The sequence below is a fragment of the Marasmius oreades genome, chromosome 3 (genome assembly GCF_018924745.1).
Source record: "Marasmius oreades isolate 03SP1 chromosome 3, whole genome shotgun sequence".
Classification (NCBI taxonomy): Eukaryota; Fungi; Basidiomycota; class Agaricomycetes; order Agaricales; family Marasmiaceae; genus Marasmius; species Marasmius oreades.
In genome coordinates this window covers 4,152,045-4,169,569 of record NC_057325.1, presented here as the reverse complement: position 1 = coordinate 4,169,569, position 17,525 = coordinate 4,152,045, and the positions used below count along the sequence as shown (strand labels likewise).

At 46.9% G+C, this 17,525-nt stretch overlaps 7 protein-coding genes across 7 annotated transcripts; 6 read left to right on the top strand and 1 right to left on the bottom strand.

The window, feature by feature from the left end:
* Positions 1-15: 15 nt before the first annotated feature.
* Positions 16-288, top strand: E1B28_006725 (uncharacterized protein; the record flags this gene model as incomplete). The annotated part of the gene is made up of 2 exons (XM_043151419.1): positions 16-68; positions 114-288. The coding sequence occupies 2 exons, from the start codon at positions 16-18 to the stop codon at positions 286-288; spliced, it is 228 nt and encodes a 75-aa protein (XP_043012514.1).
* Positions 289-867: 579 nt separating this feature from the next.
* Positions 868-1,480, top strand: E1B28_006724 (uncharacterized protein; the record flags this gene model as incomplete). The annotated part of the gene is made up of 4 exons (XM_043151418.1): positions 868-934; positions 998-1,173; positions 1,232-1,338; positions 1,396-1,480. 4 exons carry the CDS (start codon positions 868-870, stop codon positions 1,478-1,480), a joined length of 435 nt encoding a protein of 144 aa, XP_043012513.1.
* A 307-nt stretch (positions 1,481-1,787) lies between these two features.
* On the top strand, positions 1,788-3,696 carry E1B28_006723 (uncharacterized protein). Its single transcript, XM_043151417.1, has 4 exons — positions 1,788-1,857; positions 1,913-2,051; positions 2,160-3,337; positions 3,432-3,696. The coding sequence occupies exons 1-4, from the start codon at positions 1,829-1,831 to the stop codon at positions 3,550-3,552; spliced, it is 1,467 nt and encodes a 488-aa protein (XP_043012512.1). The 5' UTR covers positions 1,788-1,828; the 3' UTR covers positions 3,553-3,696.
* An 87-nt stretch (positions 3,697-3,783) lies between these two features.
* E1B28_006722 (uncharacterized protein) lies at positions 3,784-5,628 on the top strand (the record flags this gene model as incomplete). The annotated part of the gene is made up of 7 exons (XM_043151416.1): positions 3,784-4,251; positions 4,312-4,446; positions 4,506-4,784; positions 4,843-4,923; positions 4,989-5,108; positions 5,167-5,495; positions 5,556-5,628. 7 exons carry the CDS (start codon positions 3,784-3,786, stop codon positions 5,626-5,628), a joined length of 1,485 nt encoding a protein of 494 aa, XP_043012511.1.
* A 684-nt stretch (positions 5,629-6,312) lies between these two features.
* E1B28_006721 (uncharacterized protein) lies at positions 6,313-8,020 on the bottom strand. The gene is made up of 8 exons (XM_043151415.1): positions 7,929-8,020; positions 7,640-7,835; positions 7,530-7,570; positions 7,459-7,476; positions 7,215-7,408; positions 7,015-7,159; positions 6,750-6,957; positions 6,313-6,690 (listed from the first exon to the last, which is right to left on the bottom strand). Exons 2-8 carry the CDS (start codon positions 7,732-7,734, stop codon positions 6,525-6,527), a joined length of 867 nt encoding a protein of 288 aa, XP_043012510.1. The 5' UTR covers positions 7,735-7,835; positions 7,929-8,020; the 3' UTR covers positions 6,313-6,524.
* Positions 8,021-9,730, top strand: E1B28_006720 (uncharacterized protein). Its single transcript, XM_043151414.1, has 4 exons — positions 8,021-8,170; positions 8,237-8,571; positions 8,641-8,729; positions 8,787-9,730. Exons 2-4 carry the CDS (start codon positions 8,532-8,534, stop codon positions 9,384-9,386), a joined length of 729 nt encoding a protein of 242 aa, XP_043012509.1. The 5' UTR covers positions 8,021-8,170; positions 8,237-8,531; the 3' UTR covers positions 9,387-9,730.
* A 1,025-nt stretch (positions 9,731-10,755) lies between these two features.
* Positions 10,756-11,764, top strand: E1B28_006719 (uncharacterized protein). Its single transcript, XM_043151413.1, has 4 exons — positions 10,756-10,835; positions 10,911-10,946; positions 11,013-11,460; positions 11,523-11,764. The coding sequence occupies exons 1-4, from the start codon at positions 10,800-10,802 to the stop codon at positions 11,555-11,557; spliced, it is 555 nt and encodes a 184-aa protein (XP_043012508.1). The 5' UTR covers positions 10,756-10,799; the 3' UTR covers positions 11,558-11,764.
* The last annotated feature ends 5,761 nt before the right edge of the window (positions 11,765-17,525 follow it).

The following is a 17,525-nucleotide window of genomic DNA, read 5'->3' as shown; positions in this document are numbered from 1 at the left end:
GGATGGCTGAGTAGGATGACGAGCACTTCCGAGTCTTTTCTCGCGTTTGGAGGGGGGCGGCATTTGTGGTAAGCTGTTGCGAGGCACCATGAGTTACGTTAATCTGTTTACAGTCCTGGTCGCTTCTTTGCTGCTATGGAATTGAAGATGTTCATGGCATATCTGGTGCTGAATTACGATGTCAAAATGCCTCGTGATGGTGTACGTCCCGCGGATGAGTGGTTGGGACCGATGAGTGGTCCTGCTACACGTGCGCATGTACTTTTCCGCAAGAGACAGGTACTTTAGATGTTGGACAGGAAGCGCTCCTTCTGACGGAGCAGAGTGAGGGAACATTTTTTCGGATGATGTAGGAGTTTTCGTACCTGGTTTTAAAGCAGTTAATACACTACATTAGGACCTTTTCGGATGCGAAAATAGTTCCCGTGTGTTCTGTGTTTTCGCTGTTTTCGCTGCTTTCTGCTTTCGGTAGTCACATCGTCCATAACTTGTAACTACTAGCACTATCTTGTTCCGTGGGTCAGCTTGGTGCTTATGTAGGTATGTTGTGGGTGCGAGTGAGTACAAGGTCCCAGTATTGTCCCTTTTTCGGCTGTCCTTTTCTTCCCCCAATTTGGTTATAACCTCGTGTCCAAGTTCTTTGTCGTCGCTTTAGTCCCTCCCTTTCTTTTTTATTTTCTTCTCAGCATCGTCCCTTGATAACCATGTGATCACGAATGAATGCTCGGAAAATGGGGCAAGTTATAAAGGGCGCTTGTGCTTCTTTTTTCCCTTTCATCCAAGCAACCCTCATCTCTTGAGCTTTCTTTTTTCGACTTGGATTGTTAGACCTTCTTGTAAATCGCTCTTTTGCACCTGTCATTTACAATGCAATTCTCCATCATCCTCGGTGCTCTGCTCGCCGTCACCACTGTCTTCGCCCAGCAGTTCCCCAGTACGCTTACCTCTTTCATTATGAATTTCATCAGTTCCTCTGATTGATTTGCCTCTCTCTTAGACTGTGCCGCGGACTGTATCACTCACGCTGACACTGGAGGCTGCGGGACTGACAATAAATGCTTGTGCGAAAGCTCGGCTTTTGTGAAGAGCACTGGGGATTGTTTCATTGCGAAATGCCAAGGGCAAGACCTGCAAACCGCATTTAAACAATCTCAGGCGTTGTGTCTGGCAGCTGTATGTTTCTCTTGTTTCCCTCGACAACGTTCCATTGACTTTTCGTCGTGTCCTCTAGGGTGTCACTTCAACGTCTGATTTCGGAAGTGCTACTGTCCAACACACCAATACCAATACTAATACCAATACTGCCGCTAATTCTCAATCAACCAACCCTTCTCAACAGTACGTTTTTACATCCGTGTCCTATCCTCGTACACTCTTTTTGATATCATTTTCTAGATCTAAGAACGGGGCTTCTTTGAACAGGGTAGATGTCCTCAGTGGTCTCGTTATCAGTGCTGGTTTGATCGCCCTTGCTATGTGATGTGTGATGATTTTTGTTTCCGCATCGTTGCATGATTGTTACTATACAGGCCTCTTTTCGTTCTTTTTTTATTGATTGACTTACCTGGGCTATGCTGCTGCTGCTGCTACAATATATATATATATACCTTCTGCTGTATCGATATTTTCTTATCGCAAAACATGAAACACTAGAATAATTGATGTTCAACTTGTGACACCATATTTTTGCTGCGGTCCAGGCTCCTAGCCGGGAACTTATTTTCTCAGGCATTGATGAATCTGAGCGCTTTTCGAGACCGAATGGGAGGTGGCGGCGCAGTGACTCGCCCTCTTTCGCTCCTTCTTGTTCAATGACTATCATCACCGGATGTGTGACAACGACAAACGCGCCCAAACGTAGGTCCCTTCGGTTCTTTACACCTCTCGCCGACTCTGAATTCTTCGAACTTAGTCTCCAGGTACTCTCGGAGTACATCACAGCGCAGAGACTGTTGCTGAGCAAAACTCAAGCTGATATCGAACGTCTGAACGAGCTGAAAAACCGATTCATTGAGCTGCCGAGCGGGTTTGTGGAGAATTTGAGTGAAGAGGTGGGTTACACTTGTTTGTGTTGTCTGGCGTGTCGTACGTGTCTCCATGCTGACTTTTTCTTTTCTTTTCTTTTTTCTTTTCTTTCCCCCTTCTCTTCCTGTTCACAGCTCGACAGTAACGCCTTTCGACTTAGTGAACAAGTTCAATGTTTCTCGGAAATTAGTAAACCCAAAGATATCGATTGGTCGGTATATCAGAAACATGGTTCGTTTTATATATCTTTTTGTTTTATCTGTAGTAAGGGAAGCGAGTTTTCTCACTTTTCTCATCCAGATCCTACACCGTTTCGTTCCTTTACAACCTTCACTTCTCAACCTTTACAGCCCTCAGAGTCATACTCATCACAGCCACCGAATTCCTCCCCATTTCACCACCCTTTACGAGACTACGTCCGAACAGCCCGAACTACCATCCTCGACCCCGTCTTTACGAAATTTAATCTTTCGTACAACCCCGAACCCGAAATAGAATTAGAACCCGAACGCAACGAAACGGATGGCAATTCAGGAAGTAAGACCAAAACGCGGGAACAGGAACATAAGAAAATCCGAGATTTGAAGAGACGGAAGATCGTTTGTGGGGGGTTGACTGTGAATGTTTCTTCTTCCACTTCCACTTCTCATGGTGGAAGTGATGGAGGGAGGGCGGTGTATGTGAGGAGGGATATTCAGGATGAGAGTATGGAGGTTGATGTTGATGTTGATGCTCATGAGCCGGAGCTCATGGAGAAGGTGGCGAAGTCGGTACCGACTGAGATGAAGAAGAAAACGAAGCCGATTCCACTGAGGCAAAGGGAGAGAAGGATAGTTGTACCTCCTCTGCCGATGGTTCTTACCAAGACACCGAGGACAAGGAGACCGTCTAAGAAGGCGTCCATGGACGAGGACAGAGAGCAAGAGAGGGACGAACCTCCGCCGAAGGGACCGACGATTGTCATTCCGGCGCTGCGCCATCCGAGACGGACGAGAGTTCCGTCTACGTCTACGGAGTCGTCGAGTATGACACCTCCAGTCTTGAGCAGTACTCGCTCGCGTTCTCATTCACATTCACGGTCGCAGTCACCGTCGTCGTCGCTGGCAACATCGCCTGAACCAGAGATGGAGGTTTCTGATAATGACGTTGATGAAAACAATAACGATGTCCGTGGAGGTTTTGCCGTTGCGATGGGGCTAGAAGGAAAGACGAAGAAGCCTAGACCGGAGACGTATAAACAAGCGTGGAGTATTTCCGAGCAACACTTGTTGGAGAGGTTATTGGATGAGATTCCAGATGGGTCGAAGAATCGGTGAGGATTTCGTCCCTTTTTTACCCCTTTCGCTCTTTTTCGCCCTCTTTCCATTCCTCAATTCTCGATCTCTTCCCTGACTGCTTCTGAACAGGTGGAAGCAAATATCTTTAAGCATGGGTGGACAGAGGACACCGAGGCAGGTTGCGAGTAGGGTACAAAAGTATTTTGAAAAGTTGAGGAAGTATGATGCCTTTGATGTGGATGGGGTATAAGGGTGTTTCGACCTGTATGCCATGGGCGCTGCGCTGAAAGAGTTTCCCGTTTTTTATCATTATCATTGCACTTAATAGATTGATTGTAGCTTTAGTTTTCTCGGTTGTTATTTGATGAGAAAAGCGCACAACGCACGTGCTGGGAACATTATTATCTCCTCGACACACTGTCATCACGCTTACACCGCTACCGCGTTCGACAACCTCCAAAAACACTCATCTACAAGAGTCATGGATATTGACATGGATGTCGATGACCAACCTTCTCCACCTTCCCCACCCGCACCTATTTTGAGCTCCAACAACGCCGCCAGACGGTCTCACTACAACTACATTGTCCCAGTCGACGATAACCATCCATTCGATCTCGATTCCTATATTGGGAATTACAGTGGACGAACAGCAATAGACAGGCTAATCCGAATCGTATCTGTTTGTCCAGGTGTCGCCGTCGATGCTTTCAATTTGGCTATACAACACATCCATCAGTCTCGCGATCCTTCTTTGTATCAACCTCTGTGTAACGCGTATGAGTTGGTTTCTTCGTATCCTGGAGTACAGCTACCAAGTATGAATGAGCTTCATGGGCTTGATACGAGGTGGGTGGATGAGGTGGTGAAGAGGAATCATCAGGAGAAGGTCAAGTTGGAGGGAGAGTTGAAGACGTATTCGAATAATATGATTAAGGAGAGTATCCGGGTGCGTGTTGTCTTTTTTCTTTTCTTTTCTTGAGTTGTTGATACGATATGTCTATTCCAGCTGGGACATCGCGATCTAGCAGAGTTTTATCGCTCAGTTGGAGATTATCCAGCAGCACTGAAGCACTGGACAAAGTCTCGTGAGTTTTGTACTACCAGTCAACATGTTCTGGATGGGTGTATTTCCATTCTCGAGGTACGCGGCACCCGTCGTATTGTCGCTTCTTTTCTTCTCAAAAAACACCACTTAAATAGCTCCTTATCGAACAACGAAACTACGCTCACCTCCCCACATACGTGTTCAAAGCCGAATCCTCACTCGAAGGTGCCACGGCATCTACAATCAAGGATAAAGATGGTGGTTCTGGAAATAGAAAAAATTCCTCAACGATAGCTGACGTCGACGTCCTTCGGTCAAAACTTGATTTTGCGAATGCGTTATCGCAGTTGAGCCAGGGCAATTATGAGCGTGCTGCGTACTTTTTCTTGAGGATGGGTACCGGGACAAGTGGTTTGGGAGATTGGTTTGGGAAGGTAGGGAACCTGTTACTTTTTTGCATTTCCATCTGTATTGACCCCCCTTCTACTTCAGCTGGTCTCTCAAGCGGATATTGCAATTTATGGATGTGTCTGTGCCCTGGGATCCTTGTCACGATCGGCATTCAAAGTCCAGGTAAGAGGGCCTGCTTAACCCTTCTGGTGTTACCGGCTCTCACAAACGTCGCCTTTGCGAACCAGGTGATTGAAAACCTATCCTTCGGCGCCTACATTGAGCAAGAGTCGTATGTACGAGAAGCTGTGGAGGCGTATATGGGAAGTAATTTCAGGGCTGTGTTGGAAACGCTCAGTCGGAATAACGTGTGTTCTTGTTAGACCGTCGTGTTTTTTGGTCTAACGCTAAGCCTTTCCTATATAGACCCGGCACACCATTGACATTCACCTAGCGCCTCACATTGAAACTCTGAACTCGCTTACTCGCTCACGTCTGGTGACCCTCTATTTCACTCCGTTCAGCAGCATTAAACTAGACAGGATGGCTGATGCGTTTGGATGGTCTGTAGAGGAAACAGAGGAATATGTTGTCGGGCTGATTCGGAGCGGGGATATCAAGGGAAGAGTGGATAGCCAGGGGAAGATCTTGCAGGTTAGATCATCAGATGGGAGGGCGGAGTTATTTGTGAATGCGGTGAGGAAGGGGTTGGAGATGCAACAAGCGAATAAAAAAATGTTGTTTAGGATGAAGTTGTATGTTCTTTTCCGGTCTTTCTTTCCATTCTATCTCTGATTCGCGTTTCCTCCTCTCAGGCAACAATTGGATGTTGTTATTAAGGCTCCGAAACCTCAGCAGGGTGGTTCGATGATAGATGTAGCGGATTAGTAACGTCGCTCTCCACCCCCATCTGGTCTTGTCTCTGTTCTTGTCTCCGCGACTTCTTGGTAAGTCTTGCAGCCTCTTTCTTCCTCGTATCCTCGCATCACCTCGCTGACCTGTTTTTCCCTCGTCTAGTGTTGCTCCTTGCTATGTGTTGTGTGTTACTTCCTCGTCCATCCTCAATATATTCCAACAGTTGTATCCACAATGTTAATGCAAAATTCATTTTTTATTTTGCAGCGTGCCCGTCCTCGTCAACTTCTCCCCACGACGACCCACACCTAGTTCAGTGGCTTATTTGAACTGAGTGCGCATATGGTCAGCTGCGGTGTTCATTTACTGCTTTTCATGTGTTGGTTTCCCGCTCATGGAGCACTCAAGAATTCAACCTTAATCGTCCAAACATTCCCGATAGCCCAATGAGAATCGTATAGGCGGGGTTACGCCGGTCCTTTCGGGCACGTGGGACGCTTGAATTCCTTCTTGCGTTGCTGGTATCTAGACCAAATACTGAACTGAGTTCTCTGCCTCGCCAGTCGAGACTCGATTTGAGGGATGGCTTACGCTGATGAATAGCTCGATTTCTTCCTCAGACCTTCCTTTGATGTAGAAAAAGAGCTGACATCCTTTTAGCACTCCCCATAATGGCTCGTGCGTCGTCAGCGCACTTCCTTGTATCTATGAATAGATGGCGGCCCCCCATGTATCTCTTTCCGCCTTCCGTTGCATTGTGCTGGAGTTAGCCGATCGGCGTTTGCTGTTCCTATTTCGACCATCTAATCGTATTCACGATACGAAGGGAACGGAGCATCTTAGACGAGGGTTTGACGAGGAGAATCGAGATTCCGGACATGGAATGGTGAGAGAAGTATGAACAAACTATAAGCGATTTGACAGGAAAATCAGGTTATGGCACATTTGGACCGAGTATAAGCATGATCAAGCGCTACGGAGATGAAGACGTAGTGAAGATAAGCACCCAATGCCACGCAAATGTGGAAGATCTGATGGGAGTGGAAGAGGTAGTCGTAAGCACCGGGATTGAAGCGTTCTGGGATCCGATTCGCACTGAGAAATTAGAATGGCATGAATTTTGACTTCATGCTCAATGAACAAGTGGAACTTACTACAGCAAAGCACCTCCAATGTAGAAGAATCCGGACAAGATGAACCACTTCACACCCATCCCCGTAAGTGTCGTCGCTGATCCATGTACCATGAGCCAGTGGATGATTGGGATTATGGCGAAGTTTCCTAGTCCCAAGAAAATTGCAGTGCGCAGAGTAATATGTGTCGGTTTTCCGTATTCGGGATCGACGATAACAAAGACACCGGCTGAGCAAACTTGAAAGTCAGGCGTCGATATTGACTCGGACGAGAGCCAGTACATACCGGCGTTCATCAAGAGAACAATCAAGCCGTAGATCGTTAGAGTTTCCGTTTCACAGAAGAATCCATAGTATAGCAATGGACAAAAGGATCCCACGGTCAGAACAATGATTCCAACATAATCAAAGGCATGGCAGCGAGAGCAGACCTGGCGAACTTATGTGAGGAAACGATGAATGTATAAGTACTTTCACAACAAGTACTTCTCGAGATCGATGGGCAAGCGACGTGTGGTATATTGCGCTAGCCAGCATACAAAATGTGGCTGAAGCAAAGAAAATTGAAAACACCGTCGAGTCCACCCATGTCGTTCGGCCAGATGTGAGTTGCGATGGATTCACTGTGACCAGAAAGTATAGAAAAAGTACACCGGCCCATAAGTGGGTGTGTATGTTTCCTGGAAATACAGTCAGAGTAGATTTTCTGGAATGATTCAATTTCTTTCACCGGTTTCGTTATGCACGTCTGTCACCAATATCCATCAATAAAGATCTCTCGAAACTTCTCGGACTACGCACAAGCATATATGGAATGAACACAACCTCTCCAATCTTGCGGCCTACATTCAATGAGGGTACCAGGTTAGTAAGATAACTTTACGAGCTTAGAGCTTTCCACAAATCCTTGCCTTCGGTATCCAGTAAGGATATACGTGTAGTGTTTCCAGCTCGGTAAGTCCCTCGAAGTGACAGTCCGTTTGAGGTGAGATTGTCCGTCACTCATTTGCTTGTGAGCCAGTGCAAAATGGGGAAGGTCGCAGTTGGAAAGTCAGTAGATAGATAGAACCAAGATATAATGGCAGGGCAGTAGTGTGGGTTGAGGGCCTGCAAGCCGATACCACCGAAATAACCCTATGAACATGACTGCAAAGACCGAAAAGGCCATGACCCTGGAAAAAAAAAAAAGAGGAAACCCACCCACACAGGCCCATGTTCTCGAGTACCGAAACCCTGGCCCTTAGCCCTCACTTTCTTTGAACGGTTTCTCTCGCAAACGTCCCCGCCAAGGCCACTGAAGTACTGTTCAAGGCTGTTCAATTCTAAACTTCGAATCGTGATCAATTCAAACTCCGTCGTCTGGCCGCTCATTTTCTTTTTCCGTTCTCCTCCTCGACATCCAGCCACACGGTGCAGCTGTCACTCGTAAGGTTCAAGATTTGGTGCGTCTATCCTATCATATATTCTCTATAATATCTGAAATTCTCTCTGATTCAATTTTCTTCTAGCTCTTCTAACAATTGTAACTCTATATCCGTTACTTTAATAATGCTCTTTTCCTTTCGCTCCCTCATGCCGACTGCGACAATAACTCGCCGGGCGACTGCCCCCTATTACAGACACGACAAGAGCAATCTCACTTTTTTCTTTCGTCGTGTTCGTATTCCTACTCCAGTCACAAACGAGAAAAATCCAGCCGACCGAGGAGGCTTTGAGCAACATTTTCCACGACTTGGAACATGGCGAGATAAACGAGCTAACGGTGGACCGTGGTTGTAGAAGGTGAAGACTTGGTTCGTCTGGATGCTAGTCTCGTGCTCGTTGATTTCGGGACTGCTTTTCGGTATGTTCAATTATTAAGAATGAATTCTCAGGAGAACCGTCGAACAATCTTTTCTTCTTCTTTTTGTAGGTTACGACACGGGAGTCCTATCAGGGGCATTCGTTACGTGTGGTACCGACCTTCATGGTGGAACGTTCGAGTTGACAAATGGGCAGAAAGTGCGTAGCTGAGCAGCTTGTCGCAATCCACGGAAGTTACTGAAAACGTTTCACTAGGAATTCATGACATCAACAACAACATTGGGTGCACTCATCGGAGGCCTCGTCGAAGGCGTTCTTTCCGACCGGACAGGTCGAAAACCCGTCTTTGATATTGTAGATATCGTTTTCATACGTGGTGCAATTGCACAAGCGGTCTGCCATGATGTTTGGAGTATGGTATGTCTTTCTACTCGGTTTTTCTTTCAGCTCGCAAATACACCAATAGATCTGAGGCCGTTTCCTCCTTGGTATAGATATGACCTAGCGTCATGCGTATCTCCATTATACATCCAAGAACTTTCGCCCACACCTCTATGGGGAGAAACCGGTGCAGCAAACACCTCGAATTCCTTCATAAGCCCATCAACATTCGCCACTCCGATGAACCCAAGTTCATTCAGCTTGTCGATCAAGCTTTTCACCCAAGGAGAACACTCTCCAAAACCGTTGTCGTTCTGCGGTACTACCACGGTTTGCGCCACCTCTAACAAGGTTCCCCAGGCTATCAGTCCTCTTATCTTCAGGAGGCTGGTCATGAACATGTTGCCTTCAATCTTCTTATCCCCGCAACTGAAAGGTCCAATTTGGGATGCATTACGATCGATTCGGATATGAACCAGCTTTCCGGCAGATTCACTAGTTGGGACCGGACCGATATGTGGCGCAAAGGCTACCGGGTAATATAGAGGCATCCCACATCGACTGCTGACATTTTTATCAGACGTACGGGGGGAGATGCCTGGATTGAATCTTTTTGGCTAGCGTGCCCTGGCTTGTTTTCCGGAGAGTAGAGCATACGTTTTTTTATAGTACCGTTTCTGAGATCGAAACCCTTCATTCATTTTGCGAACTCCCAGACGCGAACTTTTAGGCCTTAGGCCTTAGGGCCAGCTGTTCGAAATGATAATTACAGCCATGTCAGACAGTCAGAGGAAGAATAGACTTCGTTCCAGCTAAGCTCCGCCAGTGCAGATCTTCGTTCGGCATATGCACGAGTGAGTCTGATAACGATTTTCACCTCTTCTCCTCCATCCAGCACCTCCATGATGGGTCCCAGAATAAAAGACGACAATACATCATATTATAATCCACATGATCGTCTCCCAGTTCTACAGTAAAAATGTAGATTCTAATCGTGAATAGATTCAAGATCCAGCGCCCTCGATCGAGAACGGATAGCTCTAGCCAAGGCCTTCAAATCGATCATAGGAATAGCACAAGGAGAATGAAGTCTGAATATTCAGCGCTTCCCCCCGCAAGACCCTCCATTATCGGTAGGCCAAACACACAGAATTCATACCATCTCTGATCATGAAATCATCGCCTCAGGCTATCCATCCCCCACCCAACTCAACTCAACACTGATCACTAGATTCCGAATTACCTTCAGAACCTAGACCTACGGCCCCAACGTAAACAAAAAATCCCAACATACGAACAGCACCGGACAACCGGGACTTCGAGGTCTAATGTGTTTAACATTAACATCGGTAACAAGTAACAAAGCGCCACTAGAAGACGGAGGCAAGGATGGTGTAAAAACCCTAGACCCCCGCATACTACATAGCACCAGTCACACCCTGATACAGAGTGTGAAGTCGAGGGTGTAGTAAACCTTGAGAAGGGGTCAAGGACTCGGATGTGCTCTGGCTGGGACGCGAGGGCGAGGGCGAGGGCGAGGCTGCCAGTGGAAATCGGGCTGAACAAGCAAAAGAACTACAGTAGTACTTCCAACCCTGTCGAACCCTCGCATGGACTCGAGCCAAAGGATCGTAGTGACACCTCTGCAAAAAAATGCATGAAAAAGGAGGAAAAGACACGTGTGTGTGTGTGTGTGTGTGGACACGGTGTGTGATGTTCGGGTTCGGGTTCGGATACCGTGCACCTCAGGCAGGAGTATGACAGGTGCCGTAAACCCCTGACAGACCCGGTTTGAGTCGTGTGGGAAACGGACCCAAGAGGCCCGGCTCCCGGGTGCGACGCGCGTTCCTTTTCCGCTTCCTTCTTGCTCCCTCCCTGCCTCCCCCGATGCTTGCTCTCCCGTACCCGCCTACCTATGCTTTGGTACGCCCAATCCAATATGAATATTCCTGTGGCGGTAGCCATGTAACTTGACAGCATCTGATTTACTCCTGGTAGTGGATTGGTTGGCCTCAGTACGATGGCACAACGGTGGTGCGTACCGCCGTACCCTTGGTTTGCGTTCACCACTATCACTGATACTCCTCTCAACCCTTGTAGACCTGTCCCGGTGTTCAATCAGAAGTTGTTAGGATACAGACCCAGCAAACATGCATACTGCCGCTACTGCGCCTGCCGGGTGTGGATCAGGATTTGGGTGTTACCCACCGCTGTCCTATATTTGCTAGCTCGTGGCTCGTCACTCTTGCCATAGTTCGAGTCTACTATACCTTGAGCTCTCTTGCAGTCAGCACGCTGATTCCGATCCCAATTCTTCTACTTCAAATTCTGAGGATAGCTTCACGCGCCACCTCGGTCAATATCCTGCACTTCCACACTGACAAGCGCTATCACTGTTCAGCGCTCAGCCTGCCCCTCCTCTCCTGGGTTCACTCAACTGGATTCGAGCTACATCAAGTGTTTGTTCCTATATCCTATGCTTGCCGCCAACGCGTCTGCCATTGGCGGCAAGATGTTCATCCTGTCGGTACAGCTGCTGTGCATGCGTGTGGGTTTCCATGTCTAGTTTTTCTTTTCAGCTACCACGGTTCTGACTGAACTTTCAATCAGTCCAGAACAATACACCAGACCCAAGTCCCTTGTAGTCGTAAGTAAACCGTGCCAGTTTCTGAATACTGATGTTCCTTCTCCCAACAGTAATGATCATACACTAATGGTGGGTGTCACAGACATGATTCTCAAAGTTCTTGACGTTTTGCATCGCAGCTGCAAAATATTACTTACACTCGTTACTCGCCGTAATATAGACATTGTATCTAATTACTTGATATACAATATCACACATTCCCCACCTCTCGAATCTCAGACATCCTGATTTGGTTTCTACCATAAATTGCTTGACAAGGCTTTCACGGATTTATCACAGATTGGTCTGCCAGTGGCCACTGGTGCTGCCAACCACGATATACTTGGACAGTGCACATCGCTCAAGTCGTAAATTGTCATTATCTATACTCTTTTTCAGTCTCGTCTGAACAAGAAACATCTGTGAACTGTCAGGTCTCCGTCGGGTCACTCAATAGTAGGTGAGGTATGTCAAGCCGTTATTCACACTTCACGCGCGTCTTCAGTGAAAACGGTGATTTCACACCTTTTCAATTTCGATCTGGTGAGTACCAGCTTCTGATAGAGTTATTTAGATTCTTGGACAATGCTATAGCTCAAATATCTAAGCGGGAGACCATGCAGGGCGCCGACAATTGGCAGTTTAATGTCGCGGAAATCTCCTGAAAGTACCGGTTATGGTATAGCCGATGTTCCGGTGCAGAGGTAAACATACTTCGTTTCTAGAAATTACGGATACTGAGCCTTCCAGATGTATCTAGTACCTGGTCTAACACAGCCTGTACATACAAGATTCAACTTCAACAACCTTGTTGTTGACTTTCTCTCTAACACTGAACACAACAGTCTATTCGGGTTCCATAGACATACAAAGGTCTAATACAACGGCAGAAACATCCAACCAGGTATGTACTAGTATGTGGTGTACTTCATAGATTGAGCCATGTCGTGGTGATAGAGGAGAGAGAAAAAAGGTTCCTGTTCATAATATTTAGCGCCAGGACACTGAGACCGACGACAAACACATTACATGAAAGAGATATGCAGGACATACCAGTCGAACCAAACCAGCCAGCCAGTAGCAGTAATCGATACATACACATGGGGCTGTTTGCTGGAAATCGCTGCGGTACTGACAGGTCATGAGCGAATGAAATGGTGGATGACTGGATATTTGCTGCTTACATGCTGGTGGTAGAGGTACATGTCGGATTCAGAGTCAAGATCAACAAATAGCGATGTCTATGATTTACACAGAAAGTACACGAGGGCTATTGGTGAGAGGAGGCTGAGAATGGGCTATCAGAACGCTGGCGTCGACGTTACGGTGCAGGGCCAGTTGCACCTGTGTCAGACAGAAGGCGATGAGCTATTGTGAGAGTAGACATTGTGACTCTGGCAAAAGCTCTCACCTATCTGGCCGGAATTGAAACGGGAGTGATTGAGCCGTGAGCCAGCAAAATAGGATGGGGTGCGTACCTTTATTGCCCAAAGCCTGGTTCACATTCAGCAGGCAGAAGTGCTACGTTGCTGGACCTGTAACCTCGGATTCTTGGCTGAATTCTAGACCCAGTCCACAAGAATGGAGACCGATATCAGTGATATTAAGTGAGAGCAACAAGGATACGCACTGTGTCGCACAACCAACTATTTCCCTGCCAATGCAATCCGTAAATTAAACGCTTCTGAGTTAGTCGTCCTCGTAGCCCTGCCACAGGAATATTCATATTGGATTGGGCGTACCAAAGCATAGGTAGGGGGGTATGGGAGAGCAAGCATCGGGGGAGGCAGGGAGGGAGCAAGAAGGAAGCGGAAAAGGAACGCACGTCACACCCGGGAGGCGGGCCTCTTGGGTCCATTTCCCACACGACTCAAACCGGGTCTGTCAGGGGTTTATGGCACCTGTCATACTCCTGCCTGAGGTGATACTGTGCACGACAAGAGAGCGAGCATTCGAAGCGCGGGTCAACTTTAACTTTAACTTTCAATGAGCTGGATGAAACCTAGATACTTGTTGTGTTGAAGAAGACCCTCCCTCTGCGAACGGAAGTCGTTTGTCGGATCTGGATCTGGGAGACCGTTGAAGTTTGGGGTGGGGGATGAAAAAAAAAATGAGGATTTCGTCAGGACTGAGAATGTTCCGCCTTAGCGATCTCAAAGTCGACACTTACACCAGATTTTGGTGTAAGGGCGTAGTAGAACACGAAAATGGTCAGCCTGCAGAATCCCTCGGTATTCTGTGAAGCTGTGACCATGGCATGGGAAGATTGTAGAGAGAGGATAACTGTCGCGATTGATTAGAGTGTGAAATGGCATGAGGGGGGGGGGGACATCAAGGAAGACATGACTCGGATGGCGTGAGGGATCAGAAGAGACTGCGTTGGGATCGAACGAAGTGCACCCCCGAAAGAAAGGTGACACGTTTGAGAGAATGTAATTGGCTCTTGAAAACTCAGCATGTGCCATGAACCAAAAATTAGGGGTAGAGTTAACGACCTTGATCCTCTCCCAACATTCTACATCTCCTGCGAGGATCTGAAATAAGGTAGCGGCAGTCCACATCGTTTGAACCCCACATGGTGTGACCAAAGTGTGACTCTTTCGCACCATATATGGGTTATAGACATCGAAATACCTTTCCTGAAGCTACAACACCTTTTATCCAAATTCTGTTTCCGTACTTTTGTTTTAATATATGCTAAGATGTTTTCTATGAAATATATATGCATGAAACCAAAAATTGAGTGACTAGATACAGAATTACAGTCTTAGTGCCTCCAATTTCAGTGGTTTGAGTCCTTTGAAATATATACAGTAATAATATTTGCTTCTAGTGTATGTTCTCTCTCTCTAAATCATCTAGAATGCTGTCCGGAAGGACATGATGCCCATGGTACTTGCGGGATGCCCATGCCGCCTGTCTACCATTCAATCCCCGAGCATATGCATCCATAAAACGAAATGATCTAGTGGCAAAGCTAAATTCAGTTAGCATGCGTAAATAGAGATCCGAGAGGTGTGTCAAATAAACTTACCGCCGTTGTGTCACTGTTGGAATGCTGTCCAGAGCTGCAAGAGTATTTTTTTTCAACACTTGCTTGTTGCTCGATGGGGGATTGAGTCGGTATACCTGCTTGGCAAATCCCCAACACTGCTCAATAAAATTGAGCTCTGGATGGAACTTTGGAAGAAATAGAAAATGATGTCCCCGGCCAGTAATAGCTTTTCCAAGGAGAGAAGGGACGTCCTTGAAGTCGGGTTGATTAAAAAGCATCCGACGACAGCAGCAGTCTGTGGAGTCCAGATCCTTGCATTTAAATCCTGCACATTCATAGCACATCCTTTTGGCTTCCTGTTCAGTCTTGAATACCCCTCGTTCTTGAAGAATCCGTGCCATCCCCTTGAATTTCCCACAGTCTGGTCCATTCTCAAAATATAGTGACTGCCTTCTGCCATCACTGAATTTGGCATCAGCCATCCGTATTTCAATTTTCTTTGGCTTCCCGTCAGGGCTGTAAACAATCCTGCCATCTGCATCTCTCTCCGTCTTCTTCACAAACCACAGTTGTGTCCCCTTCGGCATTTTCCGAGCAGATAATGCATCTTCCGCTCGCTTCTGGTGAGTTTTTGCATTGTCGTAAATTAGAACGTGCTCAAATTCTGAGTAGTCGGAAGCAAGAATATCCATTGCTTCACGGGCTTGGGAGAGAATATCTTCATTGTCAAAGTATCCATCCTTTCCCTCACCGGGAAACATCGAGCAGCGAGCAGATCTGGTTCCATCATGGGATGTGAGAAAACCAAAGTCTGCAGATACGAAATCGGCAACCATAAATGAATGGCCATCTCCTTTTTGGTAAGGAGTAGCTGATTCATCCTTTAGGTACCAGAAGCAACGGCGACGATCATGTGCATAGAAAATTGATTCATCGTGGAACCAGAAAATTACACGCCGCCCCTGTACTTGACTGCATTCATTGCCGTCACGGTCATACCACTGAACCCGATCAGTGAATTGCATGAGAGTAGGAATGAAAACCTTATCACAATGATAGACAACATCCTCTCGCTCATGGCCATCTGAGTACTGGCCCTTCTTTGCTTCCACAAACCGATAACCCAGTGTGTTCAGGTAAGTTGAGCAGGTACGGGCTGATGGCCCCTTGGTGATACCATGTCGCTCCATTACCTCCGGGGTCGACAAATACTCGGCGAGTTTTCCTGCGGTAATCTCTTTTCCAAGAGACTGCAAAAAAATTTTGACTTCGAGGAGAAGGGATTCATTGTCGAGAAGGGATGTATTCCATTCGCCATATGGGTTAACTGGAATTGTCCGGTCAGCCAGAAAGTTTCTCGCAGCCCGACAAATCCATTGAGCACAATATTCGCCACGCTCAACCCCAATGGCAGCCTGACGTGCGGAGGAACGCCAGTATCAACGTGGCAGAATGAGGGTTGGTGTAGTTGGAGAAGAATGCGAGAAGAATATCGAGGCGGGCACGAACATATGGATCAAGATCATTCTTTGAGAAAATCTTGTATCCGGGTCCCGTTTTCCGTGGCTCACGTATAATAAAACGGAGGTCAGGAAGGGCTTTAAGAACAGCGGCCACAGGGGGTGCCTGACGAAGCCTTCCATTCAGACATGTATTATCGGGCCTGGACGAGCCAGCTGCGGCGGCGGCTGATGGCAGACTTGCAGAGTGTTCATTGCTGAAGTCATTTGGGTCATCTGACTTCCCGAGGTCATTGTCATTGAAGCAATAGAACTCATTTTCGTCAACAATCATGGCCTCGTCCAATTGCTGACTCCGCTTTTCAATAATGCAGGAAGGTTCTGTTAAATTATTGACTTGACAGTTTGAACGTGGTTTGATGATCACCCACCAGGTGTCCCGGACCGTGATCCTGTTTCATTAACATCCCCTGAAATGATTACACTCCGTGTGGACGTGTTTGATTTTGATCCGCCATCACCCAGTGGTTTTGAAACAATCAGAAATTTGAAGGAGACTGTACATGATGCATGTTTTGGTGTAGCAGGCTTTTCTGTGAGGTGAAAGGTTCCAAAACTTGGCCTCCTGTGCAACGGACTGCCATGGGGATTGTGTGGTGTTCTCGGGGTGTTGGGAGCTGTTGGTATGCCAGTGGAGGAATGTGGCAAGTCTTGGTTTTCAGTGGTTTTCAGCATTTCCTGTAATTGTCATTAGCATTCAATTGTTCAAGCTCAAGATCATCGGCGGTGGCAAATACATTCTCTTGGTTCACACCGTGTATTGGTATTGTCTTTCTTTTCTTCGGAGTTTGGTATATATCACCTGTCCCATAAAAATTAAAAGCACACGAGACGTCAGCTTTGCGCTTTTTGGGCATTACGGACCGTATGGGGGCGGGAGAAGCAGTGCTAGTGATGGCGGGCCCGACCTTTTGTTGTTAAACTGTAACTCCACAACGATGTCATCATTTTACTCAAAACTTTTTGGATCCTCACATTGCTCTAATCACTTTCCATGAAATGTTGGTGTCAGAATTTTTATTAATGTGCTGTACAACGTTCTACGAGCTGAAAGATGAATCCATCGCCAAAAAAGGAAGTCACAGACAGATCACGTGGGGTTCAAACGATGTGGACTGCCGCTACCTTAGCTCTCTCCGAGGGGGAAAACATTGCATATCCCATCAGGTTCGACGAGGATTGATATATTGATAGCCTGGATGTTCCTGAGAAGGAGAGCCAGCCTTCCCACCTCTATTGAAACCCAAGTCGTTTACAGAGAAGATGAAGCAACTCCTCAACAACTCAGGCAAGCATGTGCAAAATCATCCCTTCACTTCCTACAAACTCTGCTACACCATGGCCCCTTTTCCGAAAATCAAAAAACAATTAGCGTTGCCGAGGTATCAGTCTTGGCGACGCTATATTCGCTGTTGTCGTCTCTATGAGGGTCTTGTATGATGGAAAGGCCGAAGATGGTGCAAAAAAATTGG

What these genes read in the sequence shown, in the direction of transcription:
- E1B28_006723 (XM_043151417.1), top strand. Translation starts at nt 1,829, where the DNA reads ATGTGTGACAACGACAAACGCGCCCAAAC. An exon ending in AACGACAAACGCGCCCAAAC is followed by an intron (nt 1,858 to 1,912) that starts GTAGGTCCCTTC and finishes CTTCGAACTTAG; the next exon opens with TCTCCAGGTACTCTCGGAGT. An exon ending in CCAGATGGGTCGAAGAATCG is followed by an intron (nt 3,338 to 3,431) that starts GTGAGGATTTCG and finishes GCTTCTGAACAG; the next exon opens with GTGGAAGCAAATATCTTTAA.
- E1B28_006720 (XM_043151414.1), top strand. Translation starts at nt 8,532, where the DNA reads ATGCTAGTCTCGTGCTCGTTGATTTCGGGACTGCTTTTCG. An exon ending in GATTTCGGGACTGCTTTTCG is followed by an intron (nt 8,572 to 8,640) that starts GTATGTTCAATT and finishes TTCTTTTTGTAG; the next exon opens with GTTACGACACGGGAGTCCTA. An exon ending in AGTTGACAAATGGGCAGAAA is followed by an intron (nt 8,730 to 8,786) that starts GTGCGTAGCTGA and finishes ACGTTTCACTAG; the next exon opens with GAATTCATGACATCAACAAC.
- E1B28_006719 (XM_043151413.1), top strand. Translation starts at nt 10,800, where the DNA reads ATGCTTGCTCTCCCGTACCCGCCTACCTATGCTTTG. An exon ending in AGTACGATGGCACAACGGTG is followed by an intron (nt 10,947 to 11,012) that starts GTGCGTACCGCC and finishes CAACCCTTGTAG; the next exon opens with ACCTGTCCCGGTGTTCAATC. An exon ending in TACAGCTGCTGTGCATGCGT is followed by an intron (nt 11,461 to 11,522) that starts GTGGGTTTCCAT and finishes ACTTTCAATCAG; the next exon opens with TCCAGAACAATACACCAGAC.
- E1B28_006721 (XM_043151415.1), bottom strand. Translation starts at nt 7,734, where the DNA reads ATGAGTGACGGACAATCTCACCTCAAACGGACTGTCACTTCGAGGGAC. An exon ending in ATCCTTACTGGATACCGAAG is followed by an intron (nt 7,571 to 7,639) that starts GCAAGGATTTGT and finishes CATTGAATGTAG; the next exon opens with GCCGCAAGATTGGAGAGGTT. An exon ending in TGTTCTCTTGATGAACGCCG is followed by an intron (nt 6,958 to 7,014) that starts GTATGTACTGGC and finishes AAGTTTGCTCAG; the next exon opens with CCGGTGTCTTTGTTATCGTC.